Genomic DNA, 20693 nt, shown 5'->3' on the forward strand with positions numbered 1-20693 from the left:
GATTTACCTTCCCATTGGATCCTCAAATTTGCTTATTAGGGAATTTTGTACATTGTCATTAGTACACCTTTAAGAAACTTTCAAAAAAAGTTTTTAGAAATAGCTCTATGCATCTCCAGGAAGTGTATATAGCAATTACATGGAAGTCTGATTACCATCTCCTCATATCTAGATGGCTTTTAGAAATGAACAGCTGCATTCCACTTGAAAAGATCACATATACTCTCAGAAATGAATACAACATCTTTCTGAAAATTTGGCAACCCTATTTGACCTATATGGACTCCTTACCAACACCTATATCGGATTTGATATAACAAAATGATCAGACTTGATACATCATTAGTCATCTGAATAAGTCAGAACACTGCATTTATGATTTCTTTATTTGTGTATTTAATTTGTTTTTTCTATATCCTTTAAATCAATTGATAGTTAACTAGCCTACTCCTTTTGAGTATGGTTCTTTTTCAGTTTGTATGTGGGTGGGATAGGGAGGGCATTTGGAGCCATGTTTGTGTGAGTTTGTGTTTTGTATGTTTTGTATATTTGGTTAACTAAAAAAATTAGAAAATAAATATTCTAAAAAGAAAAACCCAGAATTAACAACCAAGCAAACTACTGAGCATTATTTAACTTGATCTATACCTGCAGGCAGGAGAATAAAGAAATAGACTGGTTATAGAAGTTGACAGTTCATTTGATATCTTGGAAACAATTTTTCAACCTGTTTGTTCTGGAGCTTTCAACTATATATCACAGTCTTCGATAGAGTTTGCTTAGTTGCCGCAAAGCTGCAGATGTTCAACCTTTACATCGGGTTTTCAAGGTCCCATATCGTACTCATTTTCAGGTTCACACTTGTATTTTGTGTTTCTACTAGAACATGTTTACATGCTGTAATGTTAAAAAATAACCTTTATTTTCCTCATACTGTCTGCCTGAATATACCTTTATTTACCCTCTGTCTGAAACGCTCCATTTTAGCGCATTTTGACGGAATTGCGACGAAATTGCAACAGAATTGTGTTGCTAGGCAACAGCTTGGGTCCATGTGTACTTCCTGTCAGCTGATGTTATTCACATACACTGCAACCAGGAAAAAATTGGGACACATTTTGAATGTCTACGTTTAAATCTATGTAAAGGGTCTAAATATTGTATATTTGTGACATCACAAATGGGCAGAAATCCTGACAGCTTGTTTCAAATGCAGAGTTTCTGAATACGGGTTGTGTGTATTTCCCTGTGGATTGAGTGTTTCGATACTTTCACAGTATATATATAGGACTTAAGCCTGCTTTATAATAAAAAAACATGAAAATCTCACTTTTTTATAATATGGGAACTTTAACACAGATGAGAAGCCCCCGTGGCTCAGTTGCCATGGTAATTTAGCAATCTCAATCTGCTGATGAGGATCATATGATGCAAATGAAAACCTTCAGCTGAAATCGGTTTGTCAAGGCTGGTTATAATTTTTTAGCAGGGAAAATATGGAGAGAATCATGTCGTTTGTGCTATAAACCATTGAGGATTCATTCAGTAGTCCAGCCAACAATATAATACAATCCCCTCTTTTAGCATCAGCTGCCAAAGTACCCTTAAACAAAGCATTGACTGTGGACAGAGCTGGATAAACCTGGTAAATGCTCCAGGGCTCCAGGTTCACTGCTAATTATTTTATGGTAATTTGATTAATTGAAAATTTGCACCACCATTTGCACTCGCACCACTAAAGCACAATATAAACTGAAATGGTAAGGGGCCTTAAGGTGTCCCCTGCTGTTTGTTTTTTTAAAGGGGCCCTTGTGTAAAAATATTTTAATGCCATTCATATTTCAACAGATATTATGCTTATAGTGCTGAGAAAATTTCACTGTGTGCTGTGTACAATATGTATGTACAATATGACAATAAAAGCTAATTTACATTTAATGTTATTATTAATGTTATTATAATTGTCATTAAAGAGGATCTTTTTTTTTTTTTTCAATACTATATTTCTCTTATTTCTTTTTGTTTATTTTGAAACAACAGAACAAACATTCACAAACGACCCCAATAATAACATTCTCGGTACAAAGAAAAATTAACAAACTTATTATTAATATAAAATAAGCCAGTTTAGATACAGGAAAAACATATTATATACAAAAAATAGATAAATAAATAAAAATAATATACACCAGTAAAAAAAAAAAAAATTAAAAATTAAATTAAATTAAAAAGAATCAAATAAAATAAAATATATTTATATATACATATATATATATACTGTATACATATATACATACATACACATATACGCACACGCATATACGCATATACATATCAATTGAAAAAAAATCAGTGTACATTCAGTCATCTTAAATGTAAAATTAAGACAAAAAATATGATAGGATGATATTATACTTTCTTAAGTAATATTGAGGTGCCGGTTGAACGAGGAGAACCAGTGAAGGCAGCATCAGGTTGAAGGTTGTTAAGGGGAAAGCACACACACTGTGTAATTTACCATTAGACATGTGAAACAGACTCACTGCATGAACCCACTTCTTTTAACCAACTTTTTATCCAAATTATTTATAATGAACTAGGTTTATTTAGCCTGTAATATATCCCCCCCATCCTCTCCCTCTCTGCCCGTCTCCCACCATCACCACCACCGCCAAATTGGGAGCCTGTCTCTATGACAACGTGGTACAGGCGGGGTTTTCCAGCTGGAGGCAGAGTCAGTCAATCAGTCCTCAGTTGGCATCACCGCTCCAAACCTCCACACCGCATCACGCCCTGAGTGGAATGGAAGAAGAAAAGGACCAGAAAGACAATGTATGTAGCTTGTGCTAGGCTCTTTTTTGGTGGATTTATTGCAGCATGCATGGCAACATTATATTTGACTCTAGCTTATACTGGCTAAGAAATAGAGTTAGTGCAGCTGAGTCACTGGTTGTTTAGGATGTGGATCAATAAGGCTATTGTTCCCATCGGTGCCACACTGGAGGCTGCAGCTCACCAAGGATAACGACTCCAGCAGGCTGCAGGATGGAGGAGCATCATGCACTAGAATAAACTGTTTATTATAGGCCTCATCCTGTGTGGCTGCTCATCTCTGAACATGTCTATTGTTTCACAGGGGGAGTACACAGGAGAGATAAAGGGTGGGATGAGGCCTTCAATGAAGCTGGTTGTTATGGGAATTATTAACAAAAAACCCAAAAGGTAAGTGCACTGTTAAGAATTTCCCAGTAAAATAACAGTAAAGAACTGGCAGCAGGGTTGCCTCTATGTTACTGTAAAATTAACATTATTATACTGTCGCTGAAATTTACAGCTGTGTACTGTTAATGAAAAATACAGTTTGAACTTTATTAATTTCACAGTATTTTACAGTTAATTTACTGTTTAACGATACATTATATAGCTGTTTTTCACCTTTCTTTTACATTATCTTACTGATTTGTTTTAATGCACTATTTATTTTTTACATACATTTTAATAAACATTATTTTTTTTGCCTGGATGAATAGACTTAGCAGGTTACAGACATGGGAATAGTCACACTAAATACAATTAAAGGCACTTGTTAGGAAAAAGGCTATAATAGACTTGTTGACACTTTTCCCAAAATGTGTGTCTATATCTGGCTATAAGCACAGAATGCAAACCAGAACAACATGTGAGTGAGGAACAATAAAGCTAATTCACTGATTTTACAATCATGTACAATGTACAAGCCTCACATGTGCAGATCAGGTCCCAGAATTAAAAAGATACTGCATGAATCTGTTACTGATGATACTTTAGACAGTTTATCAGCAGTAAAGTGCTGCTTTTTAAGAATGCATTATAGTTCAGTTAAAAAACGGCCTATGAGCGTCATTTAACAGGTTTTCTTTTGTATTAACAGTAAAGCACTGTTTTTAGCAATAACAGGTAAATACTGTTGAAATCCTGCTGTAAATTAACAGCAATTGTTTACAGTGTGTGCACATATGTTTTGTTTTAAAAAAGCATGTTATTTGATATTATTGATATAGGCCTGCTGTTGCACACATGACGTGGCAGACTATTAAAGTTAGGGATAAAAATAATGCCCTAAAACTGAGTTTTTTAAAGCTCGTAGACAGATGTTGTCTGTGTTTCAGTGCATGTGCCAACCACCCAGCTCTAGTCCCTGTTTTGGGAAAAATATCTTTCCTAATTATAGGTTAGTATGTTGATGTGCGTGGGAGAGCTGCACTATCCCATGAAATCCGAAAATCTGAGTCACACTGGAATTTCTTTGGTTGATAACATCAGCTGGTTTATTTACTCATTCAGTCATCAGTTAAGTTCCAGTAACACATGACAATTAGGCTGCACACAAAAAAACATACAGTGCAATAAAAAACTGAGAGGCAGAACTTGTTTTATGTCAAGAAACTTATTTTTAGCTGCAACAACATCAGGAGGGTTTAAGGACAAATGCTCTCAAAGGAACATTTTCTTAAATACTGAATGTAACATGACAGCTTTTCATTATTTATCTTACTTATTGAGCGTGTAAACCGGCTTCAGCCAATTGTAGGAATAAAAAACAGGTTAAATGTTAACCAAAGCTTGTTGTTGCCAGGTCACTGTGATACCAAATCTACTATCAGTGTGACCAAAAACATGTTTGTCGTAGGGATGAGGTTCAAATCAATTGTAAATGACCAAAAACTATAATAACGCAATGCTGGCTGCAAAAATTATTACAAAATTTCCCTGCAAAATGAAAGATTTATACAGAAAACTGTTGTTTATAATGTCTGAACTTTGCATGATCATTGTAAAAAGAAGTATTCAAATAATTTACTTAAGTAACAGTAGTAATACCACATTGTAAAAATACTCTGTTACAGGTAAAGTTAAGTAAAAGGACAGAAGTAATGACAATATAATGTACTTAAAGTATAAAAGTATTTATTATGTAGACTGGCCTCTCAGTGTCGTATTGATTGTTTAACATGTAATCAATAGATGTAAAAGATGTAGTAGCTGGTTGAACTGATTCTAACTATGGTATATCATTTTGGATAGTTTAATATAAAGCAGTGCATCATATTCTATAAACTCATCATATGTTTTGTCTGTCAAAATATTAATCTGCAAAGTAACTATAGCTGTGTTATAAATGTAGTGGAGTAAAAAGTACAGTATTTCTTTCTGAGATGTAGCGGAGTAGACGAATAAAGTAACATAAAATGGAAATAATCAAGTAAAATACAAGTACCTCAAAATTTTACTTGTTTGAGTAAATGTACGTTAAATTAAATTGGGTGCAAAAATAACATTATTACATTCTCCTGCAAAAATAAACATATTTTTTATTAAGTAGTTTGCTTAAACCCAACATCAATTAATCAAGATCATTTGTGATAAAGACCAGAAGATGTCACTGTTCTCCAAAGAATCTACATCTAATAGATTTATAACCCAGCTGATTCTAGACAGACGGGAAAGCTACATGTCAGCAGTGGTGGAGGAAGTAGTCAGATCCTTTACTAAAGTACTAACACCACACTGTAAAAATACTCTGTTACAAGTTTAACAGCCCTTCACTGAGCCTAAACTTTACTAAAACTGTGTAAGTAATCATGATTGTACTTAATGTATGCAAAGTAAAAAGTACTCAATGCAGAAACTTCCAAATTTTTTTAAATATATTAAAATAATTAAAAGAAAAAGCAGTAAATCTTCACATTTGAGGAGCTGGAACAATAATTTTTTTTTAAATTTTTGCATGAAAAATTACTTTAACAATTATCAAAATAGTTGCCAATTAATTTTCTGTGAACTAATCAACTAATTGATTAATCAACTAATCGTTTAATTTATAACGAAACATCATATTTTATAAGCACTTTGTATGTTTTGTAAAAAAAAAAAAAATTATGAAAGTAACTAATGTTTTTAAATAAAAGTAGTGGAGTAAAAAGTACAATATTTCCCTCTGAAATGTGGTGGAGTAGAAGTATAAATTGGTATGAGAAGAAAATACTCAAGAGCCTCAAATGTGTACTTAAGTGCAGTATTTGAGTACTTAGTTATAGTTACATTACACCACTGCAGAAAAGCTACATGTTTTTTCTTTAAATGTTTTATAAACCTTTGTCCGTCCCTGATGATGTCTGGTGTGTGTTTGAGCAGCATCGAGGTGGTTCTGTCCAGTCAGCCTCTGGAGGAGGTGACAGACGCTGATGTAGGACTTCAGTTAAAGGTGAGCTTCGTGGATAAGGCCGTCCAGCGAAACGCCCGCCAGGCTGGGAAGTGGGGAAGACCTGAAACTACCCTCTCCTACTTCCCTTTTGCAGCGGGAGAATCCTTCAAGGTACGTTTAGAAGCTCTGACACTAACCCAGAGTGACTGACAGTCAGGGCCACAATTAAATACAACTTGAACTCCTACAGTATAACAGGAGATTTTTCAAGTAAGATTTATTTTTCCACTCTCTGATCTCTGTATGATCTTAGACTGTAAAAAAGTAGTTTTACTGGAGAATTGCTGGAGTTCTTTCTGTGGTTCAGTGCAAATAGTTCGGTCTGTTTAGCTGCCCCTAATGACAGGAAGTAATTGGCCATTGTTTGAATTTTTGGTGCTTTAAAATTCAGAAATCACATGACATGCCATCAAGAATAAGACCTACTATGAATTGAATTCATGCTGCAGAGAATGTAACGGACAGGGAGGATTATCCATTAGGATCAAGTTCATCTTCTGACCCTGAAGGCAGCATTACCCCGCTGCTCTGTACAAGATGCTTCTATACAGTAGATTCTGCCCACAAAAAAACATGGTTTCAAAGTATTCTTCTATAACATCACATTTTCATGACTAAATCAGCAACAAGCAAAGTTAAAGTTCAGGAAAAAACACAAATACAGAGATCTCCCATCTACCAAAACTGTTCCAACTCTGGTAGAAAATTTTGTATTTATGTTTAAAGCTGCAACAATTAATCGACAGAAAAATAATCGGCAACTATTTTGATAATCCAATAATCATTGAAGTAATTTTTCATGCAAACTTGCAGAAAATGCTGTTTTCAGCCTCTCAAATATGGAGATTTCCTGCTTTTCTGTGTTTAATGTATTAAACTGAATATCTTTGGATTTTGAACTGACACAACAAAACATTTAAAGACATCACCTTGGACTTTGAGAAACTTTTTACTTTTAATTTTAATCTAGAAATAATTGGCAGATTAGTTGATAATGAAAATAGTCGTTGGTTGCAGACCTATTCATGTTGGACCACATCGCTCATAGTAAGAAACAGATTGAGAAAATATGCTTTCGGGGCCTTTAAGTTGCAACCAAATTTCAGTGTATAGCTATTAAATAAAACGCATCACTCTTCATGACCTGCAGGCAAATCTGTGACTTCTCTATTGTGCATGTTTTTGCATAAAGCTTTGAGTATGCACCATTAAATATAAAAACCTGACCTTCTCCTCCTCTACACCCCTCTGACTGTTAGATGGAGATAGTCTGTGAGCACCAGCAGTTTCGTATCTTGGTGGACGGACAGCCTCTGTGTGGATTCACCCACCGGATCTCCCATCTCGCCTCCCTCACTGCCTTACGAGTCGTTGGAGACGTACAGCTCACCAAGGTGGCCTAGCAGCAGCCTCTCATGTTGGGGACATTACACAACACATACAGTTAGAATAATACTACTTTTTGAGTGAATAAATTAACCCATGACGGGGAAACAAAGTTACACCTGCCTCGTAATCACGTGTTAAGTGCCTTCACTAGATTACCTGTTTGGGGACTTGAAGATAATGACTGAATGTAACAGTCGTCAATGTCTTAACTACAACCGAGGAATGTGATTTGAAATGAAGCAAATGTGGTCTAAGCTAGAATAATATTTTCCCCTTCCTATTTGTACAAACGTGATGCGTCACTGCTAAAAGGAGTGCCTCATCCGTCTTTGTGCATCCAAAATCTCAGACGTGTGTCTTTGATTTCTCTGGAGTTAACCTTTGAAAGCACTTACGTTTACGAGCGCCTGCATGAAGATGAATGTTTCTGATATCAACTGATTGTCAATCTGTGGCCGACCAAGTACTGTAACAGGTGTAATAATGTCAAACGATTTAGCCTACATTAGTGCATGCCAGTAATATTTCACTCCCCTCAGTTTGCCTCCAAAGATGGAGGGATTAGGTTATGTCACACTTTCTGTTATTGTACCATTATCAGCTTTAAAAAGCCACTAACGCCCACTGATTTATGTACTTTTAATTTACCCCTGAGCACTTTTTATGATTCATATTCACTGCAATAAATCACTTTTGTTGTTATGTTTTGTTGTTTTCCACTTTGTGGTCGTGTAACTGCTACTTGGCTTTACTCTACAGTCAGATATCATATGTCACTGCGGTATCGTTGTGTCACGTATATGATTTCTCTGGAACAAGCCTGTAAACAAACACCAGCTAGGCTTGAGTCATTCAGATAATAAAGGCTGGACTCAGCTTGCTGAGTGGGAGTGCCTGTCTGTGACTGCTGGGAGCAGACGGCCTCAACTAAAACTTGATGATTGTGACGAATACCTCCGGAGGTCTTTCTTGTCTCTACTTGTACTTCCTCTAAGTGTCAAATCCTTTCAGTAAAACCATAAAAAATATTCCACTCAGGGTTTCTGCAGCGTTCACCAAGTTAAATCTAAGACTTTTTAAGACCTTTTTAACACCACATAGAATACAAGTTAATACCTGTTTCACAGTCATACTGGACAAAGTATGAAACTATGATGGAACACCAGTAGACTTATTATTATTATATCACTTTCCTCCCAGCAGTACATAACAATATTTTCCAATTATATAAGTGAAGGAAAACTGATGGATGAATCAACCAATGAAAGAGGAATAAGTTAATACACATTTTTTAATTGAAATTGTTCTTGAGTAAATGTACTTTTTAACACAGGTGTCTGGAGTTAACGTAAAAATAAAGTCATGATTTATGGTTTAATAATGAAAGAAATCTTGTAAAACACTTGCAAACTTTTGAACTTAAACTGAATGATTAAAAGAGCTACCGCTACGACTGTTGTGCTTTGAAAACTTTTAAACCCTTTAACTTTTTAAATACAGAATAATTAAAGTGAAAGAACTGGTATTGTAGAGATAAATGAACAGAAATGTTTTGTGACCACTAACACTTTCATTTTAATTGCTACAGTAAACATTCATGGAATGTGTAAATCTTTCTTCTTCATAGCTGATAAATGAACGAGTTGATATGTTAAAGAGTGAAGTGTTAACTCGCTGCTCTATGTCTGCTCTCTGATCGCATCGATCCAGTCCATCTTCTGCTGGTTGGTCGGAGCCTGCATGAAGTAATGTGTGTCTGACTGAGTGATGATCTTAAACAAGTTGCCTTGAATGTTGCCTTTCACACCTGAAGAGGAGAAATCAGGGTCAATACAGAATCAGTACATTTGGATTGACACGATGAGGCTGCTTTGGACGGATAGACAGACAAATTAAAGCAGACATAGAACAGTTACAACTCAATATAGAAAGCCGATTGACACATTTTTGCAATGGAGGTTAAAAAAATCAGGAAACGACATGGAATACGTTTCGGAAAATATAAAATGAATCGAAAATATCAGTAATTTTAGTGTTAAATACCTTAAAAGATGGCTCACATTTCATCAGAGGCACAAAATACAAGTATAATTCTGGTGTTATTCTGTATTTTTCTATCTGTCTCTCATGAAAAGACCAAAACATGTGTTAGTTAGTTTGTCTCTCAATATGTTCTGACTTCCCTTCCCTCATCTCGTCTGTGGCTCTCAGATTTGGTTGGGAATATTACTTTAATTAAAAAAAAAAAAAAGCCAGGATAATTTCTTAAAACTGCTTTATACTTTAGCTTCTAGCAAACATTACTCAAACAGGAGTAAATAGTTAATTTGTTGAGGGACAATTGAAGTTGAAGCAGGACTTTGTATGTGGGATTAACTCAAATTAAACTACAGTGCCCATGGTCATTTTCATGAAGGATGTTTTTTGACAACAATAATAAGATATATCAGGCTTTGAATACACAGACAATACTTGTTAGTACCATCAACTTTAGTTTTTTCATGAGATAATAAGAAAATAAAGTAATAAGAATAATCTAAAAGACTTTAATAAATGTATCTCATGTGAACAGACTAAGTTTGCAGTATCTGTGAAACTCTTTGCTTCCTGCATTCACCTCATCACACAATTTGATTTTAATTCTAAGGAGGTAGAGTTTTCTCCCAGACACATAACCTCAGTCAAAAACAGGAAACAAACAAAACCATTTCTTCTAATTACTCGTTCTAGCTTGTAATTATTTACTTGAATGATTTTGTTTTTGAAGCTTCTGAGGTCTCTGGCGTCGTAGACGGTGACTCACCTGAGGGAACTCCGTTGTCGTCCAGAGAAGACACCAGACAGGCTCGCAGTGAGAAGCCGCCAGCGGGGCTGATGTCATCCTGAAGAGTGACATAAGACAGGGGGTGGATGAGACTGAATCTGATTTGTGGAAAAATTAATCATGAATTATGAGTAATGATGACTTCAGAGTCATAGGCGACACGAGGGTTAAGCAAAGAAAACAACTGCTTTGTTTTGCATCTCCTCTGTTCAGTGTTGTCATCATTTAAGCATTTATTTAGGTCACGTAATCGTGTATCAGATTTCTTTTAGATTCTATCAGGTTTATTTCCCTGTGTGGTCATGGGCTGCACACTCACCTTGGTGGGATCGTAATAGTGAAGGTAAGCAGGCTCTGAACGCAGCACAAACAGTCGCACCTTCCAGTTCTTCCTCCTGTGTCCCTGTGTTTAAAGGGGGACTGAGTGTTAGTTTGAGGTGTCTTTATTTGATCACATCATGTTTGAATGAAGTCTTACAACATAAATGGTACCACTTTCTGATAAGGTACCCTTTATAAAAGGCACATAAGTTACAAATAAGTACAAATAAGGACACATTTTGTGCTACCAGGTCATGAAAACCCCCTTTTGGCTGGTGTTTATCCTTTTTATTCAGTAATAATGCTTTTATAAATGCTTGAATAAATGGGGTTCCCACTTTGGAATAAGGCATCAAATCTGCACTTGTAAGTTTTATTACATTTTTAATAAAAAGATTGTGGTCCACATTCTCTGCAACCCATAACTCATCAATAAAGGCTTATTAAATGTATTAAATTAGCCATTAATGGTTAGGCATTAGGCATAACTTATAGCTCCTTTTTAATATTTGAAACTGGTACAAAACATTATTTACTTATTGTTATTTTCAGCATGTTAACACAGGGCTAACACAGTGTGTTTACCTGTTTAAGTAGATATCCTCTCTTGATCACTTTTCCACTGAGCTCCACTGCAGACCGCGACGACTCTGCCTTCACGCTTCCTCTCTTCTTTAAGCTGTCAGCCTGTGATTAAACACAAACAAACATGCTACTCCAACCTGCTGTCTGCCATCTCAATAAATAGATCAACACTGGAAATCTGTGTATAAAGTATGTGGATATTCTTAGTGTGGAATTATGCAGTAATGGAGGTCAATACGGTCAGAGACTTCCTGGTACTCACAAAGCTGTAGAGAGCAGTAGAGTCATCCAAGAACAGCTCGCTGAGGCCGGCGGTGCGGAGAGCCGCCACGCTCTTCAGACCGACGGTCCGCAGGAAACCCTCCTCAAGCAGGGCCGAGGCCAGCGTCATGGCCTCCACACGGGTCAGAGTCAGCTGCATGAACACCATCCAGTCCACCACTGCTGAACCTGCAGGGACATCACAGTTGTATGAAATACTGTACATATAGATACAGAAATAGACATCTGCAAATCGATTCGTTGTCAACTATGAAATTAATCAACTATTTTGATAATTGATTAATTGTTTTGATAGATTTTTTAAGAAAAAAACAAACAATTCTCTGATTCTAGCTTCCTAAATGTGAATATTTTCTGGTTTCTTTACTCCTCTATGACAGTAAACTGAATATCTTTGAGTTGTGGACAAAACAAGACACTTGAGGACGTCATCTCGGGCTTTGGGAAACACCGATTGACTTTTTTCTCCATTTTCTGACATTTTATAGACCAAACAACTAATCGATTGATCGAGAAAGTAATCGATAAATAGACTATGAAAATAATCGTTAGTTGCAGCCCGACTTATTTTATCCTCATTGAATTCATGAGCATCATGCAGGGATTACAACCAAGTAGACAGGGGTGCTACAATCCCATTCTACAAACTGACAGATTATAATAAAGGTGGATGCATTTAAAATGTGTCCATCTGAGATGGTGGAGAAGACTGAAATAAAGGTTCACCTGAGAAACAGTTGCTGTAGGTGCTGCCCTGCTCCACATGGTTGCTCATGTTGATGCCACTGTGGACGTCATACATGGAGTCCAACACTTTGCTTTAAAAAAGAGACAGAAAGAAACAGACAAAGAGATAACAGTCATAAACAAACAGAGACAGAAGTAAGACGTCTGCAGGGTGAGGCTGTGAAAACATCATTAACATGTGGACAAAGTCTGTGTGGGTGAAATTTTGTTTATACGACTTACCTCAGGTTGATGTCGTGTAACTGGGATTTGGCGGGGTCTTGCTGTTTTTTCACCTTCCCACCTTCAGCCGTCCGCAGCTTGTCGACCGCGGCGGTGATGTCACCGGCCCAGTCATCTCTCTCTTCCCGGGAACAGGCCTCCAAAAAATGATCCACCCCGTTCTTTGTCTGGAGCTTGAACACCAACTAGGAAACATGTACAGAGAAGAGATTGATGTTCAGTTCTTTTGACAAATTCAGACAAAAACATGTAGAACAAACTGTTCCTCAGAGTTGGTAGATGATGGAGATCAGGTCCTGACAAAACAGTAACCCGAGGCAACAACATGTGAAAGATCAGAGAGCCTCAGCCGGTGAAGCCGCACCTTCAATGTGGTTTCTACCAATAAAAACATAAACAAAGAAAAACACCGAATGGAAAACTTACTGCATCCATGTTATTGACAGCAGACAGGTGTCTATGAATGCGTAATCTTACAATGTGAATTCAAATGTGTATATTTCTGCAAATATATTATGTAGGCTGTATATTATATTATGGAGTCACAGGAGTGCCATGAAAAAGAATAAATCTGTAAAAGAATAGGAAAATAAAGGTGTAAATATAAAGAGAAATAAATGAACTAATAAATAAATGTGTAAATATAAAGACAAATAACAAAATACAAAAGAATAATTAGAAAAATGTTCATTTATTTCTGTATATAGATATTTATTTACATATTTTAAAAATATATATATTTATTTTTACAAATAAATGACTATTTTTCCATGTTTTTATTTTTCATTTTTTGTTTAGCTTACTTATTTATTATTTTATTTATTTCACATTATATTTACACATTGTTTTATTTACTTATTTATTCTTATTTCTCTTAATATTTACACATTTTTCTTATTCTTTCATCAATTTATTCTTTTTTTGGCACTCCTATGACTACATGATATATTGTTATATGACACAATCAAACCAAATTATGAAGGCACATTAATTAATTTCTTCTTAATGGTTTGATATCATTCTTTTCTGTCTTCTCGTGAAGTGAAACAGTTTTTTTTTTTATTATTTTCTCCCCTTCAATAATTTCTTTACTTCATCCATTTCTTTCATAAATGGAGACAGACCGAAAACTGTAATGAAATGTTTTAAACAATAAAAATACAACAGAATAATTGAATTTTAATCCATATAGTTCACAAGGGGAATGTTGTGATAACTCAAAGAGGACAGACTTGATTTAAACTACAAATACACAGAACATTTCTTCAAGATTTAAATTAAATTACTTCTTTTTTTTCTTGTTTTAAACTTTTAAGTCCTTTGAAACTTCTATAAAAGTACAACAAGTATCACTGGAGTCTGAATTACTCACCGGTCGATTTTCATAGTCCAGAAAAGGACAAGTTATCTCACAGTCCTTCAGAAGGATTTTCCCTCGCTGACAGGAGTCCCTTTTGCCTCCTTCGTACTTGTAATACAGCAGCTTGTCTGGCATCAACACGAACCAACGTGCCTTCCAGTTGTGCACGAGATGACCCTGTAATCACATTAACAAAAATGATCAAACATGTGCTTCTCAGAAAAGCAACATACTCTTTTCTCTTTCAACTTTCAAAGGCCCTGTCCTTATATACATTAGTACACTTTTTCCACAATTAAAAATATGGATATATTTACTGTCTGCTACATCCCTCACTACTCAGTTAAATCTATATTTTACAGCATTTGTATTAGTATGTATTTCACAATAAAAGTCTTACCCTTTTCACCAGGAATCCTTCTCTTAGAGTCGTGTTTTTCTTGTCTGTATCCATTCTGTTCAGTGAGATCTTGGCAATTGAGCTTTGCCTGTTCCTGCCTGCTCAGGCTTCTTAATGTAGAGGGGAGTTATTTTTTTCCTCAATAAATGCGTCACCCTGTTCACACCCACAGACACTCACACCTTGCTCAACACTGGGAGGCCAATCCAAACCTGCACTTTCTGCCAATTATCACACGAGGGCGCACTGACTCCTTCAGAGGCTCGGCATGGGTGAAGATTGTTTGGTAAAGACTCAAGTTTCAAGTTATGCATTGTCATATGCACAACAATAACAGAGAAGCAGTTGTTATTAAAGACAAAATCTGAGATCAGACTCCCTCTAACAATGCTCATAAAGAGAAAAAACATGCAAGTAAAGAAATGATAATGTAGAGGTTAAAACATTAAAATATAGCATATAAAATAAAATGTATTTGTGGCAGACAGTAATTGCAACATGAATAAACTGTGTTCAGGGGGATTTACAATCTGTACAGCATAGGATAAGGAACAACTTTAAAAAAAAAAAAAAACTTTAACTGGGAAAAAGTAGAAGAAACGTCACAAAGAGCAACTAAGGCTGTTTAAATGATACATTTCTGATAAAAACAAATAGGAAATGTCAATCATATTCTGTCCAAAGAAACATGCTTTGCTTTTACTTTAATGTAATTACAATTACCTGCAGTATGCGTGTGTGAAAAAGGGAAAATCTTTTGAAAACCCAAATCTCAAAATTTAGTTTTCACTCCATCAATTTGAGTATGTGAGGAATTCAAATCCAGGAGATGACGCTGTAGAAAACATCCTCCTTTTTATCCCATTTAGATGAAAAACCAGCAGCTGGTGGTCGACCACAGCTCCTCTGCTTTGCAGCAGCTGTAGCCAATAGGAGGAGGAGATATACCTGGTTAATGAGAGTGATGTAGTTGGTGCACCATTGTTGCTGAGACTCCTGCTTCTGCAACCACATGTGGCCCTTCTGGACATTATTCTCTGCTCTGTCTCAATTTCCTGAAAATAAATGAATGAATGGATTTAAAATGACTTTAAAAACTTCCTCTAAACCTCTCCCCTGATCTAGCTCTCTATTTAATTATTTCAGCTTTCATTGATGGGAATAAAAAGTCATCTTTGGGGTCTGGGTATCATCGGATATTCCGTTTTTCCTTTGGAATTCAGAAAGGAAAAAACGTTTTTTTATTTTTTCGTTTTAGACCAAAATTTCGTTTCTGAATCAAAAAATGAAAAACGAACCCAAACCGGGCCGTTTGTTTGTTTTTGCGAATTCCTTTTCTCATTATTCGTTTTGAATTGAAGAACGGAAGTCACGTGGGTTTTTCGTTTTTTCGTTTTAAACCACAAACGAAAAACGGAATCACGTGGTGCTCTGTTTGTTTTTTGTTTCCAAACGAAAAACGAAAAAAAACAAATTAAAAAAATTATCCGATTTAGTTTCTTCAAGTTTCTTTCTGTCATTTTCTCTTTTGAATCGAAGAGCGGAGAACGGCAGTCACGTGACCCGGAAGTGAAGGCAAACATATCAAAATAAAAGCCAAGAAGATAGTGTGGTCATTCTATGAAAGTGTAACATTATTTAAACTCAGAATCTAGGTAATAGTAGAAGATAAATAGGCTAAATAAATACACAAATAAGTACATACATAGATATTTTTTTGTTTTGTTCTTTTCATTAACACATGAATGTCTTTTATCCAAAAAGTGTGTGATAAATTACAGGGAGGGTCTCTACAGATGTTATACAACAGGGAGGGTCTCTACAGATGTTATACAGAATTCTCACATAATTGACACTTTTCTCTCTCACACTCTTACTATGGGCTGTTTCTTTATGTCGGCAGGTGAGAAGCACTATGTGGCTACTCCTTTCAACACACCTGACACTTCCACCTGATCCCCTGCACTCCATTAGGAAGACTGTAGCCGAGTAGTTCTATATCATGATAATGATGATTTTTCAACCAGCGATTATGAAATTAATGCCAGCTAGACAGAATAAAGCTCTGTATGTCATGACAATACTGTACTGGACTGAAGGCCACTCCATCACTCTAGATACTGTAGATTTAACAGATACCTGCTGTCTTCAGACGGCTGTAAAGAGTCACCCGAGTAAAGGAAAGGCTTTCAGTACAGTTCTATTGTCATGACAGACAGAGCTTTATTCTGTCTAGCTGGCATTAATGTCATAACCACTGGTTGAAAAATCAGCCTTATCATGATGTCGAACAAATTAACTAAATTACATATTATACCAAATAGACTAGAAATTATTGAAAAGCCTCATAAACCACCAAACAGAATACAGAAAGTTAGTGATTTCAGTTTTTTAGTGAACTGTTGGATTTATTATGTACAAAAGTGCTTACAATGACCTGAAATAACCTGCTTATAAGGGAAGCTGAAAACTGTTGTATTGTTTCGTGATTGCTCAATAACTGTCTCTCAATTATTAGCTTCTAAGGGCATAACTCAGGGTGAAGGAATGAAGGACTTGGGGCTGTTCAGTTGTTGTTGCACTGTTTTGTTCCTTGAGGAGGTGATTCGGTGACTGTAGATTTCTATATAGTCACATTGTAATAATCTCCGGCAGCATTTGGAGAGGCTTTGAACTACTCAAGGGCGAGGACAGGGGGGAGGCACACGGGACTGCATGTTCTGTTCTTTTCACAAGGTCACGGGAGGATGGAGTCAGAAGAAGAAACAAAAAAGAAGATATGCAGCAAAAACATCACGTGCCATAAGCTCATGACTATTGATATTGTGTAAACCATAAAAACGCTGGATCAGGGATTGCTCGGGGTTCAGACTTCGCGAACTGACCCATGCATTGTATGTTGTCAGGGACACGTTGATTGGATCCAGAATTCTGTAAACTCTGTTATCTTACTTATGCAACATTAATTGTTCGGAATAAATTGTATTATTATGCTTTAACCCGTCTGTTTGGAAAATCTCTTTGTCACACAAGATTAACCAACACGTAACTGTGCCCTGACCTCTTGGAGGTAGAGGGCCGGTTCCTTCAGAACTCAGGATGATTAATCCTCATATTAGACTATGATGTCTGAAGGTTGGCAAACATGCTGATCAACCATACTTATCTATCATTGACCATGTTTATTGACTTGACTTTTCATCTATAAATGCGTCAAAATTGAAAATTTGACTGAAAAGAAAATCCTTGGGGATTGAGGAGTGGTGACCTCTGACCCCTACGGTGGGTAACGTCACAGAAGGCCCACTCATAAAATGCACTGACTTCACTGGTACCGAATCTCCCTCCAAACTAAATTGTAAAGCTGACGGCCCCTCAATATGAACTGATCAATACAATCAAACTTTATTGTCCACCAAGGTGGATTTTTCTCTTCGGCTCACAAAACACAGAAAACAACAGACAGCAGTTAGTAAAAAACAGAGACAGGTTATGTTACACATTAAAAACAGTTCATGTCAGTGTCTGTGGCTCAGATCTGCTCAGTCACTGTGTTGAGTTAAGAGTATTGATGGCATTTGGGATGAAAGACTTTTTAAACACATTTTTAGTTGCCAGAGGGGCTCTATAGCGCCTCCCGACTGGCTGCAGAGAGGATGGGAGCTATCTGCCAGGATGCTCCTCGCTTTCTTCCTCGTCCTTTCTGTAAAAAGTTGAGTCAAGGGCTTTTGGGGTTTACCACCTATTTTGCCTACCATTGACACAATCCTAGACAGTTTATTCTTCTATCTACAGTGTAGGTGACCGTACCAGGCAGGAAGGTTAAAGGTTAAAATCCTCTCAACAATAGTTTTGTACACTAATTCTAAAATCTGCCAGCTGACACCGAGGCCACTGAGTTTCCTTAGAAGATAAAGTCGCTGTGAGCATCTCTTGAAGATATACTCTGTATTTTCAGAGAAGCTCACCTGGGTGTCCAGGACTGTACCGAGGTATTTAAAGTGTCCCACAGTTTCAACATGTTGGCCATCAAGTGAAACTGGCTCTGTGATCAAATGTTGTTTTGTGCAGCACATGATTAATTCTTTCGTCTCGGCCACATTGATTTCTAGCTGGCTAGTGTGACACCGTGTCTGAAGGGCTGTAGTGTGGGCCAGATAGGCAGCTTCACCTAGTGGGCCTGTTTCCTGTAAAAGGCCAACTAAGGCCATGTCATCCACATACTTAAACAGTCTAAAATGTTTCTCATTGGTCATAAATTCATTAGTAAAAAGAGAGAATAGCACAGAGGAAAGAACACAGCCTTGTGGGCAGCCTGTCTGACATGTTCTCCCTGACAGACCCTCTGATCCACACAACTAACCCTGTGTTGATGTTGAGATCAAGGAGCCTTTTCAGGAGAATATGCGTCTTCATTGAGTTAAAAGCTGAGCTAAAATCCACAAATAAAGCTCTGGCATAACCTTTAGGATGCATAAGGTGTTTTGTGGACGGTGTCAAGCAGTCAGCACAGCGTCGTCTGGGACTCTGTCGCTCTTATTTAAGCGAACTGGAGCAGATCTAGCTTAGTAGCCACTGTGCTGGTCAGGTGGCTGGCAAGAACTCGTTCCATGGTTTTACACAATATGGAGGTTATTGCGATGGGCCAAAGATCATTTGGCTTACTTGCGCCTGGCTTTTTTAGCACAGGCCTAATTATTGTGAATTTCCATGATTTTGGCACAGTGTAGGTGTCTAGGATATATAATTAATTAGGCTTTTTTAGGTACAGTATGTATTTATTTAGCCTATTTATCTTCTACTGTTACCTCGATCATGTGCTTAAATAATGTTACACTTTTATAATATGACCAAACTATCTTCTTGGCTTTTATTTTGACATGTTTGCCTTCACTTCCGGGTCACGTGACTGCCGTTCTCCGCTCTTCGATTGAAAAGAGAAAATTACAGAAAGAAACTTGAAGAAACTAAATCGGATCGTTTTTTTAATTTGTTTTTTTCGTTTTTCGTTTGGAAACAAAAAACAAACAGAGCACCACGTGATTCCGTTTTTCGTTTGTGGTTTAAAACGAAAAAACGAAAAACCCACGTGACTTCCGTTCTTCAATTCAAAACGAATAATGAGAAAAGGAATTCGCAAAAACAAACAAACGGCCCGGTTTGGGTTCGTTTTTCATTTTTTGATTCAGAAACCAAAAACGAGAAAACGGCCGTTTTGTCGTTTTTGGTTTTAAAACGAAAAAATAAAAAACGTTTTTTCCTTTCTGAATTCCAAAGGAAAAACGGAATATCCGATGATACCCAGACCCTTTTACCTCTAGTTTGGTCTCCACCGACTCCTGAGGGAAATATCTGACTCTTTAGCTGCTAAATGCTCCGCCATGTTTACCAGCTAGCTACATGGTAAGTAGAGAGAGAGGTAGAACATCCAATCATTTAATTAGGGCCGAATGAAATGATTGGACAGGCTTATTATAGTACTGTGACCGCCACAGATATCAGATTTCTTTTTTTTCTTTTTTTTGTCAGAGCATTTGATTTATCGATTGCTGTCAGGATGTTATGAGAATTTCAACAAATACAACAAATTAAATGTTTTTGAAGAATATTTCCAACTCTAGCTTTGAGGGTAATTGCACAGTCAGATGATGGGTGATGGGTTTGTTACTATGAGGGACACCTTTCACATCACACACAGCAATTTGATGCAATGTTATAATAATAATAATAATAAAAACATTAATTATTGCCACCTATGTTTAATTATTTTTGGTTATTGAAAGGGATATTATGTGCATGATTTGAAATATTCCGACTTTGGCGCCCTCTGGCGGCAGTATCAGAAACTCTAACAAAAATCCCACACATGATAGTTTATGTGGTGGGATTTTTCGATGGATGATTTTTACTGTACATGCTTAAACCTGCAGTAGGCGGAATATTTTTGGCATCATTGGGCAAAAATTCCATAATAACCTTTCAGCATATTGTAATTAAATTAGACTTCTGCACCTCCTCATGGCTCTGTTTTCAGGCTTTAAAAAATCTAGCCCATGATGGCAGACTTTGGCCAATCACAGGTAATTTCAGAGAGAGAGCGTTCCTATTGGCTGTGCTCCGGCTGGTGGGCGGTGCTTGGTATTTCCTCAACATATCTCAACATGGCTGCCAGGTCACAAACTTTCTCATTATACAGCTAAACAGTACGCTACAAGATGATTCTGAAAACATTTTATGTGAGAAATAGACATTACAGTGACATAATATTGATTAATATTTGATCTGCGCTGCCTAGTTTGACCGTTTGATCGGAGTTGGT

The 20693-nt window shown here is 36.6% G+C and overlaps 2 protein-coding genes across 10 annotated transcripts; one reads left to right on the top strand and one right to left on the bottom strand.

Moving 5' to 3' along the window:
• The first annotated feature begins 2544 nt into the window (after positions 1 to 2544).
• LOC141783733 (galectin-related protein B) lies at positions 2545 to 8335 on the top strand. Its single transcript, XM_074661189.1, has 4 exons — positions 2545 to 2832; positions 3137 to 3222; positions 6175 to 6355; positions 7504 to 8335. Exons 1-4 carry the CDS (start codon positions 2803 to 2805, stop codon positions 7645 to 7647), a joined length of 441 nt encoding a protein of 146 aa, XP_074517290.1. The 5' UTR covers positions 2545 to 2802; the 3' UTR covers positions 7648 to 8335.
• A 658-nt stretch (positions 8336 to 8993) lies between these two features.
• Positions 8994 to 19814, bottom strand: plek2 (pleckstrin 2). Of its 9 annotated transcripts, none has more exons than XM_074661566.1 (11): positions 19690 to 19806; positions 15098 to 15294; positions 14375 to 14429; positions 13987 to 14151; positions 12615 to 12799; positions 12372 to 12463; positions 11626 to 11813; positions 11364 to 11465; positions 10777 to 10860; positions 10437 to 10515; positions 8994 to 9440 (listed from the first exon to the last, which is right to left on the bottom strand). In XM_074661566.1, exons 3-11 carry the CDS (start codon positions 14426 to 14428, stop codon positions 9313 to 9315), a joined length of 1077 nt encoding a protein of 358 aa, XP_074517667.1. In that variant the 5' UTR covers position 14429; positions 15098 to 15294; positions 19690 to 19806; the 3' UTR covers positions 8994 to 9312. The 9 variants fall into 9 exon arrangements, with proteins under 9 accessions (XP_074517667.1, XP_074517665.1, XP_074517663.1 ...); XM_074661564.1 differs by having other exon boundaries at positions 14375 to 14481; XM_074661562.1 differs by having other exon boundaries at positions 14375 to 14484.
• Between the last annotated feature and the right edge of the window lie 879 nt (positions 19815 to 20693).

This window comes from Sebastes fasciatus, chromosome 15 (assembly GCF_043250625.1).
Source record: "Sebastes fasciatus isolate fSebFas1 chromosome 15, fSebFas1.pri, whole genome shotgun sequence".
Lineage (NCBI taxonomy): Eukaryota > Metazoa > Chordata > Actinopteri > Perciformes > Sebastidae > Sebastes > Sebastes fasciatus.

What these genes read in the sequence shown, in the direction of transcription:
- LOC141783733 (XM_074661189.1), top strand. Translation starts at nt 2,803, where the DNA reads ATGGAAGAAGAAAAGGACCAGAAAGACAAT. An exon ending in AAAAGGACCAGAAAGACAAT is followed by an intron (nt 2,833 to 3,136) that starts GTATGTAGCTTG and finishes ATTGTTTCACAG; the next exon opens with GGGGAGTACACAGGAGAGAT. An exon ending in ATTAACAAAAAACCCAAAAG is followed by an intron (nt 3,223 to 6,174) that starts GTAAGTGCACTG and finishes GTGTTTGAGCAG; the next exon opens with CATCGAGGTGGTTCTGTCCA.
- plek2 (XM_074661558.1), bottom strand. Translation starts at nt 15,405, where the DNA reads ATGTCCAGAAGGGCCACATGTGGTTGCAGAAGCAGGAGTCTCAGCAAC. An exon ending in TGGACTATGAAAATCGACCG is followed by an intron (nt 12,800 to 13,986) that starts GTGAGTAATTCA and finishes CATGTTTCCTAG; the next exon opens with TTGGTGTTCAAGCTCCAGAC. An exon ending in ACTATTACGATCCCACCAAG is followed by an intron (nt 10,516 to 10,776) that starts GTGAGTGTGCAG and finishes GTCACTCTTCAG; the next exon opens with GATGACATCAGCCCCGCTGG.